This window comes from Cervus elaphus, chromosome 18, assembly GCF_910594005.1.
Source record: "Cervus elaphus chromosome 18, mCerEla1.1, whole genome shotgun sequence".
NCBI classification, from domain to species: Eukaryota; Metazoa; Chordata; class Mammalia; order Artiodactyla; family Cervidae; genus Cervus; species Cervus elaphus.
Window position 1 is genome coordinate 51,779,272 of NC_057832.1, and position 24,722 is coordinate 51,803,993.

General features: G+C 42.5%; 1 protein-coding gene across 6 annotated transcripts in view; it reads left to right on the plus strand.

Moving 5' to 3' along the window:
* MAGI2 (membrane associated guanylate kinase, WW and PDZ domain containing 2) overlaps nucleotides 1-24,722 on the plus strand; it is a 1,438,402-nt gene that overhangs the window by 1,358,542 nt on the left and 55,138 nt on the right. For 4 of the 6 annotated variants that reach the window (XM_043871626.1, XM_043871627.1, XM_043871628.1 and 1 more), the window contains one exon: nucleotides 2,547-2,685. In XM_043871626.1, coding sequence (XP_043727561.1) covers nucleotides 2,547-2,685 — 139 coding nt within the window. Of the gene's footprint in view, nucleotides 1-2,546; nucleotides 2,686-12,271; nucleotides 12,361-15,571; nucleotides 15,820-24,722 lie in introns of those variants that run through there. The other 2 variants (XM_043871630.1, XM_043871631.1) reach the window with 2 other exon arrangements.

The following is a 24,722-nucleotide window of genomic DNA, read 5'->3' on the forward strand; positions in this document are numbered from 1 at the left end:
GAACAGTAACTGTCTTATTTACCCACTTTCTCCTCAACTAGACTGAGAATGTGTTGTAAATAAAAACTATACTTTTTGTCACTGTTTATCCGACCTCCCAGTAGACTGTCCAAGACATAATAAGTGCTCAGAAATTGTTTAATGAGTGAAGAAGTTCAAAGTCTAAGAAGGAAGACAAAGAGGCATAATTCCATAATGAGGTGTGACAGATAACAGAGTGGGGTGCCGTGATGACTGAGCAGAGGGATTGCATACTTCTGCTTGAGGAGAAGACAGGGTCTAGGAAGTCACCCCTGGGGAGAAGAGCATGGGTTGGCCTTGGGGGAAGATTGGGAAGGCACCAGGCCTATACGGAAGACAAGGCAAGGGAACAGTGGCATATGGAAGGCCCTAGCCACCTCAGTGAGTATGATGCATCTGGGGAGATTTCCCTCAGAAGAATGACGCTGGTGAGCACTTGAAGATCTTGGTGGGAATAATCCCGATGGAGACAGGAACCGACCTAGGAGCTCAGCAGACCCCCAGGTTTCTAGCTTGGGTGAATGGTGACGCTGTTGTCCAGGATGAGGAATCGAGAGGACAGACTATCTGGGGAGAAAGATGGTGAGCCCAATCGACTGGTGTTGAGTTGGAGTGGCCTGCAGGACATCCCAGTGGAGGAGATGTTTAGCAATCAGTCAGGTATGTGAACCTGAAGAGAGCAGCCAGGAATGAAGACTCTATTCTAACAGCTTCACTGAAACCTGTGCTTACTTCTACAATGTGATGCAGTGCCTTGCGGTTTCAGTCACAGGTGAGGACTGCTGAGAGAGGGATAATTGCTCCCACTTCTGCCCCTGGCTTGGATACCTGACTTCAGGCTAGCTGCTGGACTTCAGGCTGTGCCTCATGCCTCCTGGGAAAGGAGACCTGAAGAAAACCGGTGTAAATCTTGGCTCTAGAACAAATTCATTTAGTTCTGTCTTTAGTGATTCTTCTATGTGGAGTTCGTGCCATTGAGGAGTACTTGAAACAGTACTTCCAGAGGCCACCGAGTACACAGAGTGGGGAGCCTTTACCTTCATTACCTGGAAGTCCTTGCCCCTTAGGGAATCCTATTTAGGTAGAGGCATCATTTCCATGGGCTTCCCAGATGGCACTAGTGGTAAAGAACCTACTTGCCTGCCTGCTGATGCAGAGACATGGATTGATCCCTAAGTCAGGAAGATTCCCTGAAAGAGGGCATGACAACCCACTCCAGGATTCTTGCCTGGAGAATCCCATGGACAGAGGAGCCTACAGTCAACAGGGTCACACAGAGTCAGACACGACCGGAGTGACGTAGCACACGCACAAGCACATACATCACTTCCTTGCTATAATAAACACTTGTTTATTCTCCCCTCCCCCCCACTTTGTTCTACCCTTTGGCTGTTGTGACAGCAACTTTTTGTTCCTGTTCTGGTCCAGCCTATAGCACTCACTTTGATAGTGCTCCCTTAAAAGGGGCTTATTTGCAATTCTGTCTGCATTATCAAGTTCAGGGACCCACCTAAAATAGCATTTTTGCAAAGCAACTCATTGTGATTTTCCTGGCTAATTTGTCTTAAGTGACTTGCACTGAAATGAAACATATTTTAATTCAGAGGTTCCTGACAGTAATAGTACTGTGGGAGTTATATGATGTGCTCATGGTTGAACCTCTTTTATTCCAAATATCTATTCACAAAGGATAATGGGAGCTGCTTATGGAACCCATGCATGCTAAGTTGTTTCAGCGAGTCCAACTCTTTGCAACCCCATGGACTGCAGCCCACCAGGCTCCCCTGTCCATGGGATTCTCCAGGCAAGAGTAGTGAAGTGGGTTGACTTGCCTAGGTATTGTCAACAATTTAAGAGGAATTGGTATTTAACCAAAGAGTTTCTGACAGTCAGATGTGAGAATGACAAAGATTTAGCAAGGGCATTAGTCATGTATGGAGAATGGAGTCATTTTTAATTCATACGACTGTGATAGAATATTCATCATCAAACTTGAATATCAACCAACCACTATTTACAAAGAAGGCAATATCACAACAGCACCCAGGGAAATGTAAATAAATGATGCATAACAAAAATTCTCAGAGAAGCCCAAAAACCAATCATTCCATCCAACACACTGAATTAGATCCTACCCTGTGTTCAATGAAAAGTCCTTAAAATATTTACTTCTTGATTCAAAGCGAAGATGCCAGCTTATTTTGAACTGCAGCATCAAACACATCCCATAATTTTTTAAGAAAATCCTGAATAGTTTAATTATGACCTCTGTCATACTGGCTAAATATAAGCGGCATATCATCACAACCTTCATGGTCTAACGTTTGAATTTCTACAAAGATAAATAAAGTTTGGTGGTCAGATTCAGGATGCAGCCAGGATTTAGCCTCTACTAAGAAGCAGCGGGCTACAACCAAGCCTTTCTTCTGCTCTCTGGAAACTGGTCGTCTATGGGTGCTTCTCTGTTGGAAATGCAACTTGAATAAAACCATCTTTGACTAACGTGACGTTTCTTTAATTAACAGGTAGGAGATCAGATCATTGAAATCAACGGGGAGAGCACAAGAGACATGACCCACGCCAGAGCAATAGAGCTCATCAAATCGGGCGGAAGAAGAGTGAGGCTGCTGCTGAAGCGCGGGACGGGACAGGTCCCAGAGTATGGTACGTTTCACATTTTGATTCATGTTTTTTCTGTTTCTTCTGTGTCCATAAATGCCTATGCTTATTTATAAAGCTACATAAGTTCTCTAATTCTACCTAAATATATATTTAGTGATCAGAGGACATAGATCTATACACGTGTGTATATTTAAGGACAAGGTATATATTATATGTTTGTGAGCTCTTTCTTTTGCTCCCTTATTTAGGTAATGTTGAAAATAGCAAATGTAGGACCTTTCAAGGCATCTCTGAGTGTGCTGGGAGATCTGGCTAAATTTATATATTAGAACTTCTGTTATTTGACTGATAGTCCTCTGTTCATTTGAGTCCACAGTAATTTATCAATTATTTCCTAAAATGACTCGTGCGTCAGACTGTCCTGTGGGATATGTAACCTGGGCCAGGGAACCAGCAAAACCAAATCTTCAGGCTATGAAGATTAAAACATAAACTTCAGTTCAGGCAGTGGTTGCATTGCCTTGGAGTTCAGGGATATTCCAAAAGTTCACTCTTATGTTGTGTATCTAGATGCTTGTGAGGAAGGCTTTACAGTGCATTTTAATTTATAGATTTGCCTTCAGAAGTTTTTAAGAGTGTTATTTCCCAAAAGCCCATTTAAGGTACAGCCAACATCATTACCCTAGTATGTCAGAAACTATTATGTAATCTTTACATGAGAAGCAGAGAAACCTTGGCTTGTCTTTAATCTTAGGGAGTAACAGAGAGACAGACAGACATCAGTCAAGAGTAGCACAGATAATAAGTGTCCCGATTAGGGAAATAAGATCTAACCACTGATCTGTATAAGTAGCTCAGGATGTTGATCTAGATTAAATTGATTCCCATTTTCAGTCTTCCATTCTTAAAAATCTAAGTAGTACTTTTTCCTCTTAAATTGTGCTTTCTGCCTATGTTACCTAATAATTGACTGAACGCTTATTTAGTAGGATAGATATAATTCTGAATTCAGTTTAAATATCTGAATTCAAAGGCCCTTAAATACTTTATATTTCCAGGATCTTGAACATACTGAAAGCCTACAAGAAGGGCTGGCAAGTTCTCACATTAAGAGTAGGACAGCATTTAGAAGTTTCTAGGGCTGGCCATATGCCCAGGGAAATATTTCATCCCAGCTTCCCATCCTTAATACTTGGATCTAATAAAATATTTTTAATTATTAATATTAGCAGTAAGCACAGACTTAAGCCTGTTCAATGGCATCAGCATTCTTCCCTTTGTAAAGAATCTGAACTCTTGAAATAGAATCATGTTTTGCACCCTGGGGCATGAAGGCATCCAGTAATGTGAAACCAACCAGTGAAATTCTATCACTTCTACAGAAGACCTTGCTTTCAAGATGTGTTTCACTCCATGCCAAGACCTATTATCTATACCCAGGAATTCTCATAGAATTAATGTTGTTCTTATTGTTCTAACAAATTAATCTTTAAAAAGTTAATCTGAACAACTTGGCTGTCCTGAGCTTTCTATTCTTTTTGTAGAATCACTGTTTGGTCCTTATTCTGAGCACCCACCACTCCAGCTGCTGCTCTACAGAGAGCAGTTAAAACAGTCTGCCGACCAACATGTGGTATAACTCAGGCTGTGATGCATCAGCACGAAGCTGCCTCGAGGCATGAGAATAAAAATATGTTTCTGAACAGCATGAAAATCCAAGACCATGTCAACATTATCCCATTAATTCTTAACATCATCTGAAAATATCTAGTTAAAGTTAAATTCTAAAATTAACCAACACAGAGAGTTTGTTAAATATCTGGACACACTTTTGAATATTAACTAATATTGTTAACTCTAGTAGTATTGCAAAATTTCTTCTAAATATATTCTTCTAAAATGTAATATAAAATCATACACACTGGTAGCAGAGCTTATCAGCTACTTTTCATGTTAGATTTGACATGGAATGTGACTGTAATTTTAGAGATTATGTCATAAAATAACAAATTTAATACAGTAAAGCAATCTCCTTTAGGGAAGTAAATGAACAGTTATAAACTAAGTAAACATTAGTTCTTTAGGAAACTCTAAGCCAAAATTATGTGTGAAAAACCAAGAGGGTAGGGATCAGATCAGCATTTTTGAGGATAATGCCATCAAATGATATTTCTGAAATCTCACAGTGCCTCATGAAGGGGCTGTTTTAGGGGTCCCCAAGGCCATCCCACCTTCAGGTATTTGCTTTTAAGACTCCTAGAACACAGAATATAGTTGTGGTCACAGCTCAGATTTATGACACTGATGTATTAATAGTAAGGATACCCAGTAGAATCATAAGGAAGAACAACACAGGTGGAATTGGAGGAATCCACATGCAGGCTTCCTTCTGCTTTCTCTGTCTCCCATGAGGGGTTACCCAGAGAGCATTCTTCATGCAGCAATAAGAATGCAGCAGCATATGTGTGATTATATTGCTGCCCTGATGGTATGGCTGCCCTGGGTAGCTCATAAGAGACTCAGTGCCCGTGGTTTCTCCTGGGGGCCTGTCATGCTGGCACCCCCTGCCTGGCACGTACCAGAATCCCAGACTCCCAGAAGGACAGCAGGTGCTGAGCATCAACCACATTGCCTGTGCAAACAGTTGAGATACAGTGAAAGACTTGTATCACTTAGGAAAGGTTTATATTAGTGAGGGAACGAATTACCAGTCACGTTCCCGGATGCCAGCCCAGGACCAGATTGGCGAGGAGGCCTTTCTGAGATATCAGTCACAGGCCTGCTCTGGAAATGCATTCCGACTGAGTGACTGAACTGAACTGAACTGAACTGAACCAGGAACAAACCACAAAGTGGCCACATTCACAGACTCTATAGAGTCCCCCAGTATCTGAGGAGTTCTTGCAGCTAAGGAACATCGCAATTCCTCCAGCATCAGTTAAATCAACTATCTCATGACAAAGAATTTTTTTTTTATCCAAGATAGACTAGAATATGTTTTTATTAAGGTACTTTTATGAAAATTTTTATTAAAATATACTCTATCTTGGACATAAAAAAGTGGGGGAGTGGCTGGGGTGCAGGTAACAAAACAAAATAATAGCAACAAGAGCAGTGAAAGAAAATGCTTGGATTTATAGTAGATATAACCAAAAATATAATCCACTTTGTCCAAATGCACCCTAATGACAGGAAAACTGATTTCTCTGTCAACCAAGAGTTTAATCCTATGTTTTTTTTTCCTTTGCTTGCCCTTTAGGATCCCAAATTTGGCATAAAATTCAATCTCAAAAGATTGTTAAAGGGAGGTTATCAGAATCTAGAGGAGACTTTACCTGTTAGGGAAGTGTTCGGGCTTAACCCCGCCCGGGGGAGAGTGAGCTCTGAAGGTGAAGAGACTGGCAAACAGCAGGCTAGGAAGGGTTTAGGTGATAACCCTCTGATAAGCCCTGCCTCTGATACCTGCAGAATTCAGAATTCAGAACAGCTCTGAAGCTGTCCCTTATCTGGACTTTTGAACATGTCAGGGGAAAGCTGATCTCAGTCAAGAGAAATATGAAAATTCTGGCTCAGAGTCCTTAAGGTGGTTTGTGACAGAGAGATAAGCACAGGTACAATGGGAAGAAAAAAATACCCCAGGTAATCTGTCAGATTGTTGACTAAACAAAGTCAGTGTGAAGCCAAGTGAGCTGAGGAAGGGAATAAATATGCTGCAAACATGCCATCCATAATTACCATGAGACTAATCGGCAGACACACCTCAGCCGATCCAGAGGCAAGAATAAGCAAAGGCAGCCACTAGCAAGCATACTGGCTGCTCACAGAGGTGGCTGAGCAGCTGTGGCAGGGGAGGGGGGATAATAAGGGCTTCGAAGGAGAAGCTGCTTTCGTAGTTAAGTCCTTGAAAGAGCAGCCCAGGAGATAAGCACTTCAACTGCACTCTAGTCCTCGGGATAAGAATTTGTTGATTGTAAACTCAATGACAGCTTGGGTACCCCCTCCCCTGACACATACATCTCAACACCTGGCAGGAAGAAGGCAATTTGACTCCACCATACTGAGGAAAGGATCAAAAATGGATGCAGCAGAAGCAGTGCTCTCCTTAACACAGACTGTTACAGTTCCAATGAAATCTAAAAAGGCTAAGAGAAAAGAAAACAGGGATCCTGATTCTAAAGCTGCATAGGAATATATTATGCAAATTATCTCCTTCATCAGCATTAAGGGACTGTAAGGAATGTTCACTTGATGTACACACTGAGCCACAGAGCCAGGGCCTTGGTAAACAGAAGTGCCCCTGGATGAAAAAATGTCCTCCGCCGGCAGTTCAGGCCAATGCAGAGCCTTCCCCTGGTAATACTTGCTGTTCAGATCTCATCAAAAAAAAAAAAAAATTATGCCTTCCAGTCTTGGTGGTCTGGCCTGTTGATTCTCTTAAGCAGCATTGCAGGTCTTTATGACAAGAATGCTGACGCAAGTTTGATTGTAAATGGCCTCAGTGGTCTTAGGAGGCCAGACAGAGTTCCCAGGAGGAAACACAATTCTCAGAGTGCCCAGAGACAATTAACACTAATGCCCACGTCTCCCTTTGGGGAAAGAAATCATCAATCCATGAGTTAGACTTCTTCCTGCACTACCATTTTCAAAGTTAATTGCATCTTTGATAGGTGTTGACTAATATAAGGCCTATGATAAATGAAATTGTTTACATTTTATAAGTGTAATAAAACTGCATTAGGTAAGAAAAGATCTGTTTGAGCCATACTGTATTCATACTCTAGCTGAAGAAATGAATGGGCTAAATAGTTAAAGGTCTTCCTTTAATCAGTAAACGAAAATGATTTATAGTAGTATCAGAGCAACAGATTAAGCAGTACCAGTCTCTACTTATATGGCAATTAACATATTTTTTCATTTATTCTTCTTTAACAGTGTGCATTGGCATGTGACTATTATAAGCATGCTCCTATAATCTTGTTAACAATTATTTGTTCAAGTCCTTCCTCTGATCACACAAAGGTCAACTCTAGACGTTGTACTCCTACCAAATAAATATTCCATGTGAGGTGAGGCAGATCCTGTAATTAGTATCATTAATTAATATCATTACTATTTCCTCAACTAAATCAGGATTTTCCTGAGCACCTACTATGTTCAAGGCACTTTGCAGGCACTGAAAGGAAGACACGGTCCTGGCCTTCAGTGAGCTGACAGTCTGAAATGAGGATATGTGTAACAGTTGATTTTAATAGAGGGGTGACTGATTAAAATGTCTCGATCTACTCTAATGAAAAAATTATTAGTTTTTTATTAGTTTTACTAGGTATATGTGGCTTTAATAAATACATCTAGAGGGTTAAGGATCTTTGAAAAGCCCTTGGCTTCTTTTGTCTGTTAAGCATTTCCTTTGTAATATTTATACTAATAATTGGTACATTTTCTGAAGAAAGAACTCGCTGAGTATGGATAAATTTCTGCCTATACCTTGGCTGAATTATTCTCAGTTCCATGTTAGTGAGACAGAATTCTCTTGAGCAAATTTGCTAATCATTGCTCTTCCCCTCCCGTGGCCCTCAGCGTGCAGCCTGGAGCATTGTAACCTCACAGCCGGCGGTGTCCACAGTGCAGACACGGGGAGAGTTTCTGCTGCCTTTGCCTCTTCCTCAGAAACCACATTTATGGGAACTTTAAGTGGTCCCATAGCCTTTGCACTGTTTCACCTGCATTTTTAATAGGGCAAAGGGCAGCTGGCTTCAATAATAAATTCTGAAACTTAATTTCAGCTTCTGACATTCATGGTTGAGTGTATCTCCCTTTTCCATGAGTGGTTCCACAAATCACTCCAGTTCACCCTGACTGAGCCAGACCAGGGAAGAGGACAGGCTGTCAGGCAGTACTCTGGCTGCATCCTGCAAGAACAGAGTCCTTCCTTGGCTAGAAGGCTCCAGACTGCTCTCTTCAGAATTTAGGGAATCCCAGGAAATGTCCAAACCATGAAAATTCCAATAGGTTCCTGTTTCATGGAGTCAGACCCAGGGGCTTCCTTGAAGGATGCCCAACTCTGAAATTCTTTTCCCCACTGCTCAGCCAAAACCTCATTTATTAAGGTGCTTTAAGGATGAGGGTGAAATCCCATTTCTTCACATTGTTTTATTGGAAACCCTGGACTATGATGATATTCCTTCTTGATAGTTTTTCCAACATACACTCTTCTTTCTCAGGATATATTAAGTGACCCACTTCACCCAGTTGACACTTGTTAGGTATTTAAGACTCTGATAAAATACATTAGACCGAAGTAACCAAGAAATCAACCAAGAGAAACCAGTTTTGCTCTTGAGGTCTGACCTCCTTCAGTTCCCTAACAGTACGTTGTTGGAGGAGACAAATGAGTGAACAGCTATCTTTCCCAAACCCCACTGAGAAGGACTCCACATGCATCTTGGAAAACCTAAAAAATCCAACTCCTCCAGTAACTCATGCTGGACAGTTGGATTTAGGTTCTGACAAAACTTTCTCTTGCCTCCCCTAATATGAAGCTGAGCTCTCCTGGGCAAGGGCTGGCTCCACCACAGTCCAGGGAGAAGGCAGCCTCTTAGACAGAATGCTGATGAGTTCCGTAAGAACATTGAAGTCACAGTATCGAGAAACGGTTTGTTTTTTTTTTCACATGGTGAGCAGAGAGTGGGTAGGAGTGGAGATCAAAGCATTAAGGTTAAGAGGAAAGAAAGCTCACACATCATGGTTTTACATCTGCACACACACATGCACCATATGTGCACACACACACACACAGAGGATTGGGTCGATTTGGCCCAGCACTCTGTAGTTTTCAAGTGTCATCCCAGGCAGTTTCATGCCATGGAGATAGCTGGCTTTGTCTCCTGTAGCTCTCCTGTAAAGACCCGAGGAGTTTCTACTTCTTGTCCTCTCTGTGTCTTTGTGGACCTCTCGCTGTATAAGCCTCACCCCTCAACCCAGCTACCCCTTGGCCCATCAAATCTGAATCACTCTCCATTCAGGCTTGCAATTGTTTAAAGTCAAGAAAGGAGACAAGATTTTCCTCCCTTTTTCAATCTTAGGCTTTTGTGACAATCTCAGCTCCACTCCCACCCTCCTCACTGAGGAGGTCTGACCTGTGTTCATAGCATGATGGTATAGATTCAAGTCAAGCTTGTGACCCCTCAACTACACCCATTATGAAGCTGGTGCTAAATGCCAAAGCCATTTTCTCCACTGTCTGATTGTTCTCTTGTCTCAAAATAGAGATGACACAGAAGATGTTGACCCCTGTGAGGGAGTTTGCTAACAACACCGTTATCCAGGTGCTCAGAGTGGAGTTTAACATCATAAGACAAATTCTTGGGTAGATCCAGGCAACCGCCACAACCGGCAAACATCAGGTCTCTGGAGCAGTCCTTAAGCTCTGGAGTCCTTAAGTCCTATCCCACTGTTCCCAAAGCAAATAGTTCATTTTAAACTAAAGTACTAAAAACCCCTCATTTCTAGTGAAAGAAATAGTCCATAAGGTTGGATTTTTTGTTGTTGTTGTTATTTGAGAATTCTGCCTACAGCTTTGCTCACAGGTAGGGTTACCCTGATGTCCTGTTCTGACAAAGTCTTCCCAGGTTTTCTTTTCAACCGAACTCCCTCAGACAGGACCAAAATAAGATTATATAATGCCTTACTCCAGGCTTGAATTATATGCTCTAATTGTAGCAAAATCTCTGTAAACAGTGAGAATCACACATTCTTCAACGTGCTGTTTGGGTTCAAAAAAAAAATTTTTTTAATAGAAACAACAAACAGACACTTAGCCCGGACTAAACAGCTGTTTACTCTAAGGTAGCTCAGACATTTGCTTAGAGAAGAGCCTGCATTTACACTCCTGTCCCAAGGTCTCCAACAAATAGTGATCCTCATCAGGATCCTGGGTTTTCAGACTGAACATGGGTTTTAGGACTCATGGCATGTGCATCGAATATGCCAAGCTCAGGATGCAACACTGTTTTTCACATTTCACCGTAATTTCTGTTACAGTTTTCACAGCTATTTCCCCCACCATGTTCTGGGCTCTTTTGTTTGACCCTCTGGCCCCAACGTTTCCTAGCACATGTATCTTTCAAGCCCAGTAAAGGCCACATTTAGAACTAAATGAGACCCTTTTGTACTTGATCGTAAAACCACTTGATGTATTTTGTACAAAATTACTTGCATCTTGGCAGGGCTAAATGGTAAACTCAGTTAATAAATCCTGAAACTTCGTTTCTCTCCTGACATTCATTGTTAAGTGGTAGTTTCCACACCACAGAGAGCCTCTACTTTCCCTTTAACTTCAAATTGTTTGTCCAGGTGGCACTAGTGGTAAAGAATCCGCCTGCCAGTGTAGGAGATGTAACAGATGTGGGTTCGATCCCTGGGTTGGGAAGATCCCCTGGAGGAGGACATGGCAACCCACTACAGTATTCTTGCCTGGAGAATCCCATAGACAGAGGAGCTTGGTGGGCTACAGTCCATAGGGTCCCAAATAGTCGGACTAAAGCAACTTGGCACAGCACACCCCTCAACACAGCTGTGCGGTGAAAAACACCCGAGGAGGGGCATAATGAGACATCCATGTGGGGGCACTGTCTATTTTGTGTGTTGAAGCGCATGGAGCAAGTTAGGCATTGACATGAGGGCTGGGAGAGGGGTAGTATCATAAGAATATACTGGCAAAGAGGGGATCAGGCTCCCAAATGTCTGAGCTATGTGGATTCAGTGCTTCTGATCCAGCAGCCCCACATCACCCTCTACCTCAAACTGTATGGAGCTAAGACAACATGGCATTGGGTGCTGCAGGGACTGGTTATTACATCTCCCAGGGCCTGTCTGGTGGAGATCACTGACAGCCCAGAATTTCTAGTACCGTCTTTTTGTCGGTAAAGAACTGAAGCCCAGGAGCTGAGATAGGCCTAGGCCAAGGCAGCCGCTAAGAGGCAGGTTTCAGAGTACGGTCCTTGGACAGGCGAGTACAGCCACATAGAACAGGCAAAACCTGGCTGTGTTTTCTTCAGCTTTTTTTTTTTTTTTTCCAAAGAACAATTACGGCCAGCAAGTCAACTGTGAAGTTTGAATCTAAATGAGCAAATTGTTACAGAAGAGACGAGCTATAAGAATTTATGAGATTATTAGAGAAAACATAAATATAAACATAGGCAAACCATGGCTTTAATTTGAGGGTTTTTCAAAATTTAGAAACATGATTACTGTGACTTCTCAAATGACAGCTGGTCTCACTGAAGCACTCTCATTATGAGAAAATTCTGCAAAAATTCTGATATGATTTCAAGATGTTTTAAACATTTGTGCCTCCTTAAAAGCACCTCAGGATGCCCTCAATATTTTGAGGAAAAAAAAAATCTATTTTTGGAATACACATGTAGCTCAGTCTTTCACTAATTTCACTTGCTGCATGCTCGATAGGGTCAGCTTTACTTAAAGTCTTTATTCTTACTGCCTAGATAATTTTTATTCAGCTACTCTAAACGTACTAAGCAATCTTGATTCTAACAGTAATGCTATATCTTTGTCACTGGTTCTGTTAATTCTAATGATTGGTCCTAGGCTGTTCCTCCCCTTCCTTTAGGAATGGTACCTTCCAGTCTCTCCATGTGCATGAAAAGTGACAAGCATGGGTCCCCATATTTCTACTTATTGGGCCACCCTAAAGACACGGTTTGTAAAATCTGCATGAATATTATCTTTCTCTAATGAGCTTTGGTTTTGCATATGTTTTTAACTGATGTATAATGCTCTATCTTTCATAGTAGCTTGTCTAATTACTGCTAGAGCTCTGGAAAATATTTATAGCTGAGACCTTATAAGTGGTGAGGATAAGATTTGTGGATTCAGGAAAATTAGAGATGCACTCATTCCTGGGTTCCAGCCCAGTGTGGTCCCAGCAGGAAGGAAGGGCTGGGAGGGGGCGTACAGCAGAGGCAGCACTGGGTGAGCTCCGCGCACACAGTTCAGAAAGCAATCCCTGGGTGTCAGTGCAGGAAAACAAAATGTATCTTCTCTCAGCCCACGTTTGGTTTGGCCAGCTCCCAGGAGGTCACCCTTTCTATGCCAGACGGAGGGAGCCACAGTCATCAGACATGTCAGCCCTAGGAACCCAGAACTCCCCCCAGTGTTGTGCTATCCCCCAGCCTGTGTGCCAGTTATTCATTCAGGACCGGATCTTCTAACTCTCCTTCTGCATACTCAGTGATGCACCGAGTTTAAGGGGAAAAAACAGTTATGACTTTTTTTAAAGTAGTCCTAAGTTTGTATCTAACGATTTCAAAGTGAACATTCTCATGCTATATTTTAGCATAACATTTGGTCAAAATTCTTAAGGAAATTAAGCATCCTGTACATACACACATACACACACACACACACACACAAATAAAGCAAAATATAAATAACAGCCTTGCAAATATGGTTCAAGCAACTTTTCACCCCTCAACGACATCCCCAGAGCAGCCCCCATGTCCACTGTCAAATCTTGCAGTAGATCTGTGACTACCAGCACAGTTTTTAAAAACTGCAATTTTAAAATGTCAGTTTAACTTTTCAGAAGTAGTTTTCCCACGGTTTGCCATGGTAACAGGAGTCAGACTGACACACTGCTCAGTTCTGACTTGATTCTACACACCCTTACACTCTCCGAGCCATGGCTAAGCATCTCTCCAACAAAGGTTTTTAAGTTGGCCTTCTGAATGTTCTCTGAAATATATTTTTCAATTGTTAATAACCCTGCTAGTTGCCATCTAGGACTGGTTTGAATTAAGAATGAAAGGAAATATTATTCTCTAAGTGATTTATTGAATTGGCCTATTGTTGAACTTTTCCTTATCAAATACATTTATGTGGATATGTGCCTACACACACACACACCCACCCCATCACAATCATTCCCTGAAGATGTCTACAAAGACATAAGTTTTAAATGAATCATTTCTCTAAAGTGTCTCTCAAGGATAAGTTATTGATCAGGGGAAACCTAAATTAGGGCATAAAGAAGACCGTTGCAATGTACTGGAAAAAATAAAAAACCATGGAATCATTATTGGAAACGTCTAGTCCAGTGACCATGCTTTAAAGAGGTGTAGATTTCTGTTTCTGACAAAAGAAGTGTATATGCTTGTCATATAATTTACTTTGACTAGTTTGCAATCCATGCAGGTTAAGATGTCCTGAATCAATTCGCTAGAGTCATTAGCTAAAAACCAACAACAAAAGAACTAGAGGGCTCTTTGTGGTCTCAGTTCAGTTCCACCAACATCTATCAGGCACCTTGCTTGGTGCTAGGGAGATAAGGATTCATGAGAGAGTCTCTCACTCTACGCATTCGAAAACAAGGAGGAGTGATGGGGAGAGAATGAGGTAAGGGGACAAGTAAGGATAGCATCAGCAAAGAGCCCAAGGGACACAGCACCTGAAACCTGCTGAGCAGAGCTGTAGAAGATTCTACTCCACCTAAGAGGTGACAGGTTATCTGGGCCTCGAGTGACAAGTATGATTTCAATTGCGTGGGCAGGAGGTACAGTGGCGCTTATACTGGAGAAGTAGGAAAAGGAGAGGGATGGACTGAAAGAACATGGGGCTCAGTGAAAAGGGCCTTCTATGCCACACAAGGGAATTTGAATTTTATATAATTATATGTCATCAAAAGAATTAAGTGGAAGGGTAAAACTATCTGTATTTGGAATTGTGCCTCAATCGTATTTAAAATGGGTTTTTATAGGAAACTGGAGACAATTAAAATGTTATTGTAAAAGTTAAAGCAAATGATGTGAGGACCAGAATTAGGGAAGTGGTGACGGAAAAGCACATTGGAAACAGATTGCAGAGCTACCTCAGGCATTTATTGATGGAAATAAAGCTTGGTCAATAGTGAATACAAAGGAAGGGTGCAGGGAGTGGAACTGTGGCCAGGGTTGAGTGGAAGATGATGCCACATGGGTGAAGGAGCAAGTTTAGGAACAAAGATGATGAGATTAGCTTCAGATTTGTGAGTTTCTGGTGCCTGGAGGACCCTTAGGGGAAGAGCCTAGGTGCAGGGCACTAGGATGTGGTGCTCTAGGGCAGAGCATTTTGGGAGACCTGGAAGGGACCATCCTGGAATGGGACGAGCTCTCCCCAAGAGACCTTGCTGCGTAGAGAGGAGAGGAGAGTATAATCAGAGAGGAGAGGAGAATCTGCCAGGCACAACCACATCTGAGTGGCGAGTGAGGGAAGTCAGTGAAGAAGACCAGGAGAGGGCAGTCTGAGAGCCAGGGATCTCTTCCAGAAGAGAAGATGGAGGGGAGCCAGGGTGGGGGTTCAGGGAGGCCGCAGGGAGAAAGACCTCTGCCTTGAAAGGGAATGCGGAGGCAGTTAGGGAGCAAAGGGGAGGGGCAGGGCCTAGAACCTGCTGGTTTAGCACAGTGCAGGTGCATGGAACTCCACTAACGCTAACGCTGTGAGGACGGTGGGAAGGGGCCTTCAGCTGCTCCTCTGCAGGGACCTCCCCACAGGCCTTCCCCACACACTGCCCCACGGTCGGAGACGCACTGGGAACCCACCCAGCAAGACCATGGGTGCTCAGATCCAGTCCTGGGGCAAAGGCCTGGCTTTTCTGGTTTGGTTTTTCAGAGGGCAGGGGTAGGTAGGATACAAAGATGAATAAGACACCAGTTCTACTCTAAAGGAACTCTGTATGTAGGGAATATTTAAGAAAAACAGAGTGCTCATTGTTTACAGAAAATGCTCTTTAATCACCATCTTGTTGAAACCATTCTCAAATGTACTGTGTTACATACTTGGGTTGAGGCACGCAGTATCCTGAAAATGGGCATGCTCTTGAGTTCCCCTTTTCCCCTGACACATTCAGCATTTGAAATCTGGATTTCATCATCAGGACTCCAGTGAAAAGCGTCCCCTCAGTGATCACCAGCCTCACCATAGTAACAACATCCAGTGATGGAGTCAACCCTTCATCCCCTTGGGACGGCCTGTAAGCTGAGACTAGTGGTCAGTGTATTAGCTGAATTTTCTCCTTCCTCTTCGATTGCTCCTCGGGGGTCTCCTTCAGCTGTCTTCTCACGCAGTGACACCCCATCCCCAACCCCTCCTTTGGGACCTCATCTGTTCTCATGGTTCCACCCGTCACCACCATGCAGATGACTCCGATGTCTGTTTGCCATCTCTGACTTCATTCCCAAGATTTCCACCTGCCCTCTCAACATTTCTCTCCAGATGCCCCAACATGTATGTGTTCAAAATTTCATTCATGATCTCTCCTCCTAAACTTCTCCTCCTCTTGAATCACCTATTAATTAAGAGACCATCAACCCTCCTTGTTGCCCAGCTCAAAACCATCTGAGTGCCTTCACACTCATATATATGTATGTATGTATGTATATACATATATATGTATACAACCAGTTCCCCAATTCAAGTGATTTTACTTCCCCATTTCTCGTAAGGGCCCCCTCCTCCTTTCCTCCTGTCGTTCTGTTCCTGTTCAGGCCCATTCTACACGGTGAAATAGCCTCTACTTGTTTCCCTACTACTATGGTAAATCTTCCCTGATCACTGATGCCAGAGCAATTGATTGTCCTAAAGGACCGCCCCACTTGGAGACCTTTCTCACACACACACACGCAAAATGTTAAATGAGTCCTCAGAGCAAACCTGATCCAGCCCCATTCAAATCTGTCTTCTCTCTCCTCTCCCACAGTATCCTCTTACCCAGCTGTGCTGCTGAGACGCTTGGCATCGTCCTGTGTTTCCACCTTCATGGTTAGGCTCATGCTGATCCCTTACCTTGGAAAACCCTTTCCCCAAGCCATGTCCTCCTTCAAAAACCAGGTTGAAGGCTGCCTTCTCCATGAATCCTTCCCCAAATCCATCAATCAGAAGTAATTTCTTAGTCCTTTGAAGTCCCATCGCTCCTCATACATCTTTTCTGTTCCCTCTGACTCTGTTTTGCAACAGGGTTATCAGTGTTCACGTGTTCTCCCTTTTATGGAATTCAAATACTGGTTATTACCTTGGGTTCTTATAACAGTGCTTTGCAGAGAGAGTGAATAAGTATGTGAATGAGTAAATAAGTCTTACAGTATCATTAAGTCATCATTCTATGTCAGATTTCGGGTAGACTACCTCTCTCTACATCCCTTAGTTGTTCTTTTGGAGCTTTATCTTGTTCCACTGCCATCTCATTTGGTCTAAATTTCTACTGGTATTTTTATGTATGTGGAAGAGTTCTTACATTTCTTGACCTTGGAGAAGTGGTCCTCTGTAGGGGTGTGCTGCATGTCCTAGCACTTCACTCCCCTCTATCACTCAAAGGCCCAGGGACCAGCCTGTCCCCGGTGTTTCCAGACTCAATTCCGGATGCTGCTGGGTTGTGGTTTTCTGGTTTCTGGTGTCTGCCGCCTTGTTGGAGAGTCAGTCTAGAGGCTTGTGAAAGGCTTCCTGGTGGGAGAGGCCTTGCTGGCCCACTGTGGGTGGGGCTGGGTCTTAGCCCTCTGCTGGGCAGGGCCTTGTCAGGGGCGTGTCTACTCACTGGAGTCTTAAAGAAGCCTGTCTGCCGCTGGGTTGGGGCTGTGTTCTGATTCTATTGGTTGTTTGGCCTGAGGCGTCCCAGCATGAGCCTAAACGTTGTTCCGTGGGGTCAGGTCTTGGTCCTAACTACTCCAGCTGGATGTCTGCCTCCACTAAGAGTTCAAGCAGAGGAACACTCCCTGATATTTCCACCACCAGCTTTTATGAACCCAGAGAGAGAGCCGCAGTCGCACCCGCCTCCCCAGGAGAGCCTCCAAGACCAGCAGGTAGGCCTGGCCCAGGCATGAGACCTTGTGTGCACCCTCCCAGAGTGGAGTCTCTGTTTCCCCTCCTCCTGTGGGACTCCAGTGCCCAGGCCCTGCTCTGAGGGCTGCTCTTCCCACTGCCAGACCCACCCCCGCCCCGGGCTGGGGAGCATGGCATGGGGCTCAGCCTCTCTGCTATGGGAGACCTTCTGCGACCTAATTGTTCTCCAGTTCGTGCGTCACCCACCTGTGGGGTATGAGATTTGATTATATCGCATGTGTGCCCTGCCTACCATCTTGCAGTTTCTTCTTTATGTCTTTAGATGTAGAGTATCACTTTTTGTAGATTCCAGTCTTTTTGACTGATGGTTCTTCAGCAGTTAGTTGTTATTTTGGTACACTCGTGAGCAGAAGTGAGCAAATTTCTATGCAGGCTTTTATTGGAGGCATAGGAGGATGGCCCAGATTTCGACTGACCATCTCAACCGAAATCAGAAGCAGGTGTTTATTTGTTTGTTTGGAAATTTCTGATTATTTTGCTTATTTTCTTGTAATATATTGCTTTCTGTTCAGAGTTGAATGGAGAAAAACTGACTAATTGAATGTTCCAGGTAATTGTCTCTGGTTAACCTAAGTTTGGGCTTCCCTGGTAGCTCAGACAGTAAAAGAATCCGTCTGCAATATGGGGGACCTGGGTTGGGAAGATCCCCTGGAGAAGGGAAAGGCTACCCACTCCAGTATTCTGGCCTGGAGAATTCCATGGACTGTATAGTCGATGGGGTTGCAGAGAGTCGGATACGACTGAGCGACTTTCACTTCACTTCACCTTTGTTTCTATAAGGTGTTTTCTTTCACATGGGTAGCTGTGACCTATGTTAATCCAGCTACTCATTAGAATCACCTGGGGGACTTCATTTAAAAAATAGAGGCTCCTCCCCAACCAATTAAAACAGACTGTGCCAGGAGTGGTGATAGTGCAGGTGTGTTGTTTTTTTTTTTTGAAACATGTCCCGGGTCAGTGTACTGAGCAGCCTGAGTGGAGAATCACCAATCGATCAGATAAGTAGGAATATTATATAGGGAGGCTGTTACATTAAGTTAGAGAATTCAGGGAGGGGGTAATGAGGTGCTGAAAATAGCAGAAGTAAAATGCAGAAGTGACAATATCGAGAGTCTTGAAAGAATAATCATTAAGACTTGGTGACTGTTGACATAAAGGGAATAAGAATGAGGAGAACTCAAAAATTATCCCCAGACAAAATCCTAAGTATTTGGGAAGATGGCACAGCCTTTGTCAAGGGGGAAAATAAATGGGAAAATTCAGAAATGATGCCTTTGACAAACTGGGTGGCCTTTCAAGAATTATTCAACTTCTCAGGGCCTCCATTTTCTCACCTATACAAATGATAGGATTTGGGTTTTTTGATGTCTCAGTTCCTTTCAAGTTCTAGCATTGAAAGTAATGAATGAACTAATCTGGGATAAAAAGCCATACGGAATTTCAAGATGTATGTGGACATTTAAATAGTGATTCACAACAAGCAAGTGAATCAGAGCCCTGTGGCTTCAGCAGATGGAGTCTCCAGGGAAGAGCCCAGAAAATTGGGGTTGAAGGGTAGGTCAGGAGAGGACACTGAGAATTGAGAATTTGCCTCGTCACCTGCTCCAAGTTCTGTGTTATTGCCTTGCTTATGCTGTGACTGGTAAGCAGGACACAGTGCCTGCTGCCCCTCATCACCTCACCATTAACGTGTGGACACAACCATTTTTCACAGGACTACTGGGAGTTGCTGTCATATACAAGGTTTTTCTGAAGAAAGATCACCTCTTATTAACAGTGCCTTTGAAAACTGAATTGGATCATTTTGTAATTCATTATGAAAATTTACTAATAGAAAAAAAGTAGCAGGATATCTTAATGGCTCTTTTTTAATATTTAAGATGTCTCTGTGTTTTCATATCAAGTGCCAGGAGGGAGAAAAATTATATTTTACAAGTGAAATACATCTGTTCAGTTGGCCTTTTCCTGTTATTTCTATCAATAGCTCATCACCCCTGGGCATACAGAAATCAATATCTTTAGCTTGTTTTCAAAGTGAAATTTTAGGCAATGTCCAGGGGAGGGAAAAAAAAAACCTCACTGCTTATTCAGCATGGAAGTGAAATGTTGATTGCCTTTCAGCTGTCAAATCAGTGAAACCAAGTCGCAGTCTTTCCATACCCAAAGCTGTGGAGCCCACAGAAGCTCTAGCTAGAAACCCCTGGTTGTGTTATGGTTAGACCACAAAGATACACAAATAGCCAGTGAGCATATGATGAGCTGTTCAACATCACTAAGGATCAAGGAAATGCAAATCAAAACCATAATGAAATATCACCTCATATCTGTTTGGCCACTATTTGGAAAAAAAAAAAAAAACAACAAAACAGCAAGTTTTTGGCAAGGATGTAGAGAAATGAGAACCCTTGTGCACTGATGGTGGAAATGTAAAATGGTGCAGCCACTATGGAAATGGTATAGAGATTTCCAAAATATTAAAGATAGAACTACCATATGATTCAGCATTCTCACTTCTGGGTATATTTCCAAAAGAATTGAAAACAGAATCTCAAAGATATTTGCACACTCATAGTTCATTGCAACATTATTCACAATAGCTAAGAGGTAGTGGCAACATAAATGTCGATCTTTGGACCAATAGATAAAGAAGTAGAATATTATTCAGTCTTTAAAAAAAAAAAGAAATCCTGACACATGCAACAACATGAATGAAACTTGAGGACATTATGCTAAGTGAAATAAGCAAATCACATAAACACAAATACTGCATGATTCCATTTATATGAGATACTAAAGTAGTCAAGTCTTAAATTTAAAATGGTGGTTAACCAGGGGTTCAGGGTAGTAACGGGCATTGTTCAACAGGCACAGGGTAACAGTTTGACAAGATGAAACAAAAATTCTAGAGGACTGTGTATAAATAACAGTACTGTTGCTGTTGTTCAGTGGCTAAATTGTGTCCAACTATTTGTGACCCCGTGGACTGCAGCATGCCAGTCTTCCCTGTCCTTCACTGTCTCCCAGGGTTTGCTCAAATACATGTCCATTAAGTCAGTGATGCTATCTAATGATCTCATCCTCTGTCACCCCCTTCTCCTCCTACCCTCAATCTTTCCAAGAATCAGGGTCTTTTCCAATGAGTTGGGTCTTCACATCACATGGCCAAAGTATAAGAACTTCAGCATCCATCCTTCCAATGAATATTCAGGGTGATTTCCTTTTGGATTGACTGGTTTTATCTCTTGGAGCCCAAGGGACTCTTAAGAGCATTCTCCAGCACAGTTCAGAAGCATCATTTCTTTGGTGTTCAGCGTTGTTTATGGTCCAACTCTCACATCCATAATTGATTACTGGAAAAACCACAACTTTGACCATACATACCTTTGTCTGCAAAGTGATGTCTCTGCTTTTTAATACACTGTCTAGGTTTATCATAGCTTTCCTTCCGAGGAGCAAGCGTCTTTTAATTTCATGGCTGCAGTCACCATCTGCAGTGATTTTGAGCCCAAGAAAATAAAATCTGTCACTGCTTCTACTTTTTCCCCATCTATTTGCCATAAAGTGATGGGACTGGATGCATGATCTTAGTTTCTGAATATTGAGTTTTAAGCCAGCTTTTTTTTCTCTTCTCTTTCACCCTCATCAAGAGGCTCTTTAGTTCCTCTTCACTTTCTGCCATTACAGTAATGTCATCTGCATATCTGAGGTTGTTGATATTTCTCCTGGCAGTCTTGATTCCAAGGTGTGATTCATCTAGTCTGGTCTGGCTAGGTGGTCTGGTCTGTGATTCATCTAGTCTGGCATTTCTCATAATGTACTCTGCATATAAGTAAATAGGATGACATTATACAGCCTTGTCTTATTCCTTTCCCAATTTTGAACCAGTCCATTGTTCCATGTAAGGTTCTAACTGTTGCTTCTTGACCCACAAACAGGTTTCTCAGAAGACGGGTAAAGCAGTCTGGTATTCCCATCTCTTTAAGAATTTTCCACAGTTTATTATGATCCACACAGTCAAAGGCTTCTGAGTAGTCAATGCAGCAGAAATAGATGTTTTTCTGGAATTCTCTTGCTTTCTCAGTGATCCAACGGATGTTGGCAATTTGACCTCTGTTTCCTCTTCCTTTAAACAGCACACCTAGTTTCTTAAACCCAGCTTGTATATCTGTAATTTCTCAGTTCATATACTGCTGAAGCCTAGCTTAAAGGATTTTGAGCATTACCTTAGAAAGTGAAAGTGAAGTCGCTCAGTCATGTCTGACTCTTTGTGACCCCATGGACTGTAGCCTACCAGGTTCCTCCATCCATGGGATTTTCCAGAATACTGGAGTGGGTTGCCATTTCCTTCTCCAGGAGATCTTCCCGACCCAGGGATTGAACCCGGGTCTCCTGCATTGTAGACAGACGCTTAACTGTCTGAACCACCAGGGAAGCTGGTTAAGCACCAGGGAGCATAACCTTAGTAGCATGCAAAATGAGCACATCTATATGGTAGTATGAACATTCTTTGGCATTCCCTTCTTTGGGATTGGAATGAAAACTAAGCTTTCACAGTCCTGTGGCCACTGCTGAGTTTTCCAAATTTGCTGACATATTGAGTGCAGACTTTAAACAGCATCATCTTTTAGGATTTGATATAGCCCAGCTGCAATTCCATCACCTCCACTAGCTTTGTTCGTAGTAATGCTTCCTAAGGCCCTCTTGACTTCACACGTCACGATATCTGGCTCTATGTCAGTGACCACATCATTGTGGTTTTCTGAGTTAAGGCCTTTTTAGTGTAGGTCTTCTGTGTATCCTTGCCACCTCTTCTTAATCAAGTGTGCTTCTGTTAGGTTCTTACCATTTCTGTCCTTCATCATGCCCATCCTTCCATGAAATGTTCCCTTGATCTCTCCAACTTTCTTGAGATCTCTCCATCTTTCTTGAAGAGATCTCTAGTCTTTCCCATTCTGTAGTTTTCCTCTATCTGTTTGCATTGTTCACTTAAAATAAGACTTTCTTATCTCTCCTTGCTATTCTCTGGAACTCTGCATTTAGTTGGATGTATCTTCTCCTTTCTCCTTTGCCTTTCATTTATCTTCTTTTCTCACCTATTTGTAATGCCTCCTCAGATAAGCCTTCTTGCATTTATTTTTCTTTGGGATGGCTTTGTATGATGTTACAAACCTCTGTCCATAGTTCTTCAGGCACTCTGTCTACCAGATCTAATCCCTTGAATCTGTTTGTCACCTCTACTGTCGAATCATAAAGGATTTGATTTAGGTCATACCTGAATGGCCTAGTGGTTTTTCCTACTTTCTTCAATTTAAGCCTGATTTTTGCAATAATGAACTAATGATCTAAGCCACAGTCAACTCCAGATCTTGTTTTTATTGACTATATAGAGCTTCTCCATGTTCAGCTGCAAAGAATATAATCAGTCTGATTTTAGTATTGATCATTTCGTGATGTCCATGTGTAGAGTTGTCTCTTGTGCAGTTAGAAAGGGGTGTTTGCAATGACCACTGTTTTCTTGACAAAATTCTGTTAGCCTTTGCCCTGCTTCATTTTGTACTCAAAGCTAAACTTGCCTGTTACTCCAGGTATCTCTTAGCTTCTTACTTTTGCATTCCAACCCTCTATGATGAAAAGGACATCTTTTTTGGTCTTAGTTCTAGAAGGTCTTGTAGGTCTTCATAGAACTGGTCAACTTCAGCTTCTTCAGCATCAGTGTTTGGGACATACATAGCCTTGGATTACTATGATGTTAAATGGTTCACCTTGGAAACAAACTGAGATCATTCTGCCATTTTGAAGTTGCACTCAAGTAGTGCATTTTGGAATCTTTTGTTTGACTATGAAGGCTACTCCATTTCTTCTAAGGGATTCTTGCCCACAGTAGTAGATACTATGGTCATCTGAATTAAATTTGCCCATTCCCATCCATTTTAGTTCACTGATTCCTAAAACATCAGTGTTCACTCTTGCCATCTCCTGCTCGACCACGTCCAATTTACCTTGATTCGTTATTTTTACAGCATTGGACTTTACTTTCACCACCAGCCACATCCACAACTTGAGTGTCATTTCCACTTTGGCCCAGCCTCTTCATTTTTTCTGAAGCTATTAGCAATTGCCCTCCGATCTTCTCCAGTAGTATATTGGACACCTTCCAACCTGAGGGGCTCATCTTCCAGTGTCATATCTTTTTTTTTTTTTTTTTTTTCTGCCTTTTCATAGTGTTCATGGGGTTCTCATGTCAAGAATACTGGAGTGGTTTGCCATTCCCTCCTCTAGTGAGTCACATTTTGTCAGAACTCTTCACTATGACCCATCTGCCTTGGGTCATGCCCTGAAGAGCATGGCTCACAGCTTTATTGAGTTACACAAGCCCTTTCACTATGACAAGCCTGTGATCCATGAAGAGGATGTACAATACCATAGTGTACGTTTAAAATTATTAAGATAATCAGTTTTACAAATTAAAAAAAAAAAAAAACAGCGCCACATAGGGCTCTCATAAGAACTAGCATCTCTAAGGCTTAGTAATTCAAAACACAGAGGACTTCTCTTTGAACTTTATTTTGTAAAATGTGCTGAAGTGTGCTTCCCTCAGGGCCATTAGATGAGAAGCCTCAAGTTTCTTAAAGGAGCCATCAGTTGGAGGGAGGAGCTTGTTGTAGAAGGATTGACATTAGTATCCGTTTTCCCTCTAGAGAGTTTTCCGTTTTGCTTCTCTCATTGCTGCTGTTTCGGTTCTTGCTTTTGGTTGATTTTGGAATAGGGTAGCATTGGGGTTCCACTGGGACAATAAGGAAGCAGGACTGCTCCTATAGAAAAGGATATTCCAGAGTCTCGTGACATTTCAGAGATCATTTAAATATTTCCGTTCCTTTGCATCCCGCCTCTTTTCATGAAGGCCTCTTTGAGGCAATATTCCATTTCACTGGAGAAGAGGAATATCAATTGTCCTGCCAGCCGAGATATCAAAACTGACAAATGCTAATAGAACACACGGCCCTCATTCCCCACCCAGAAGCTCAGTGACTCAATGACAAGGCGAAAGCATTCCCATCCGTCAGGAGCCTCCTGTGGCGGCTGCAGCCCTCCCCACAGTGACAGGTGATGGAAGTGGAAATGCCTTCCCAGGTTATTTACTTATTGCAAAATGTGCTGTGAAGAGCATGGCATCCTTTGTGCCTTTCTGTGAC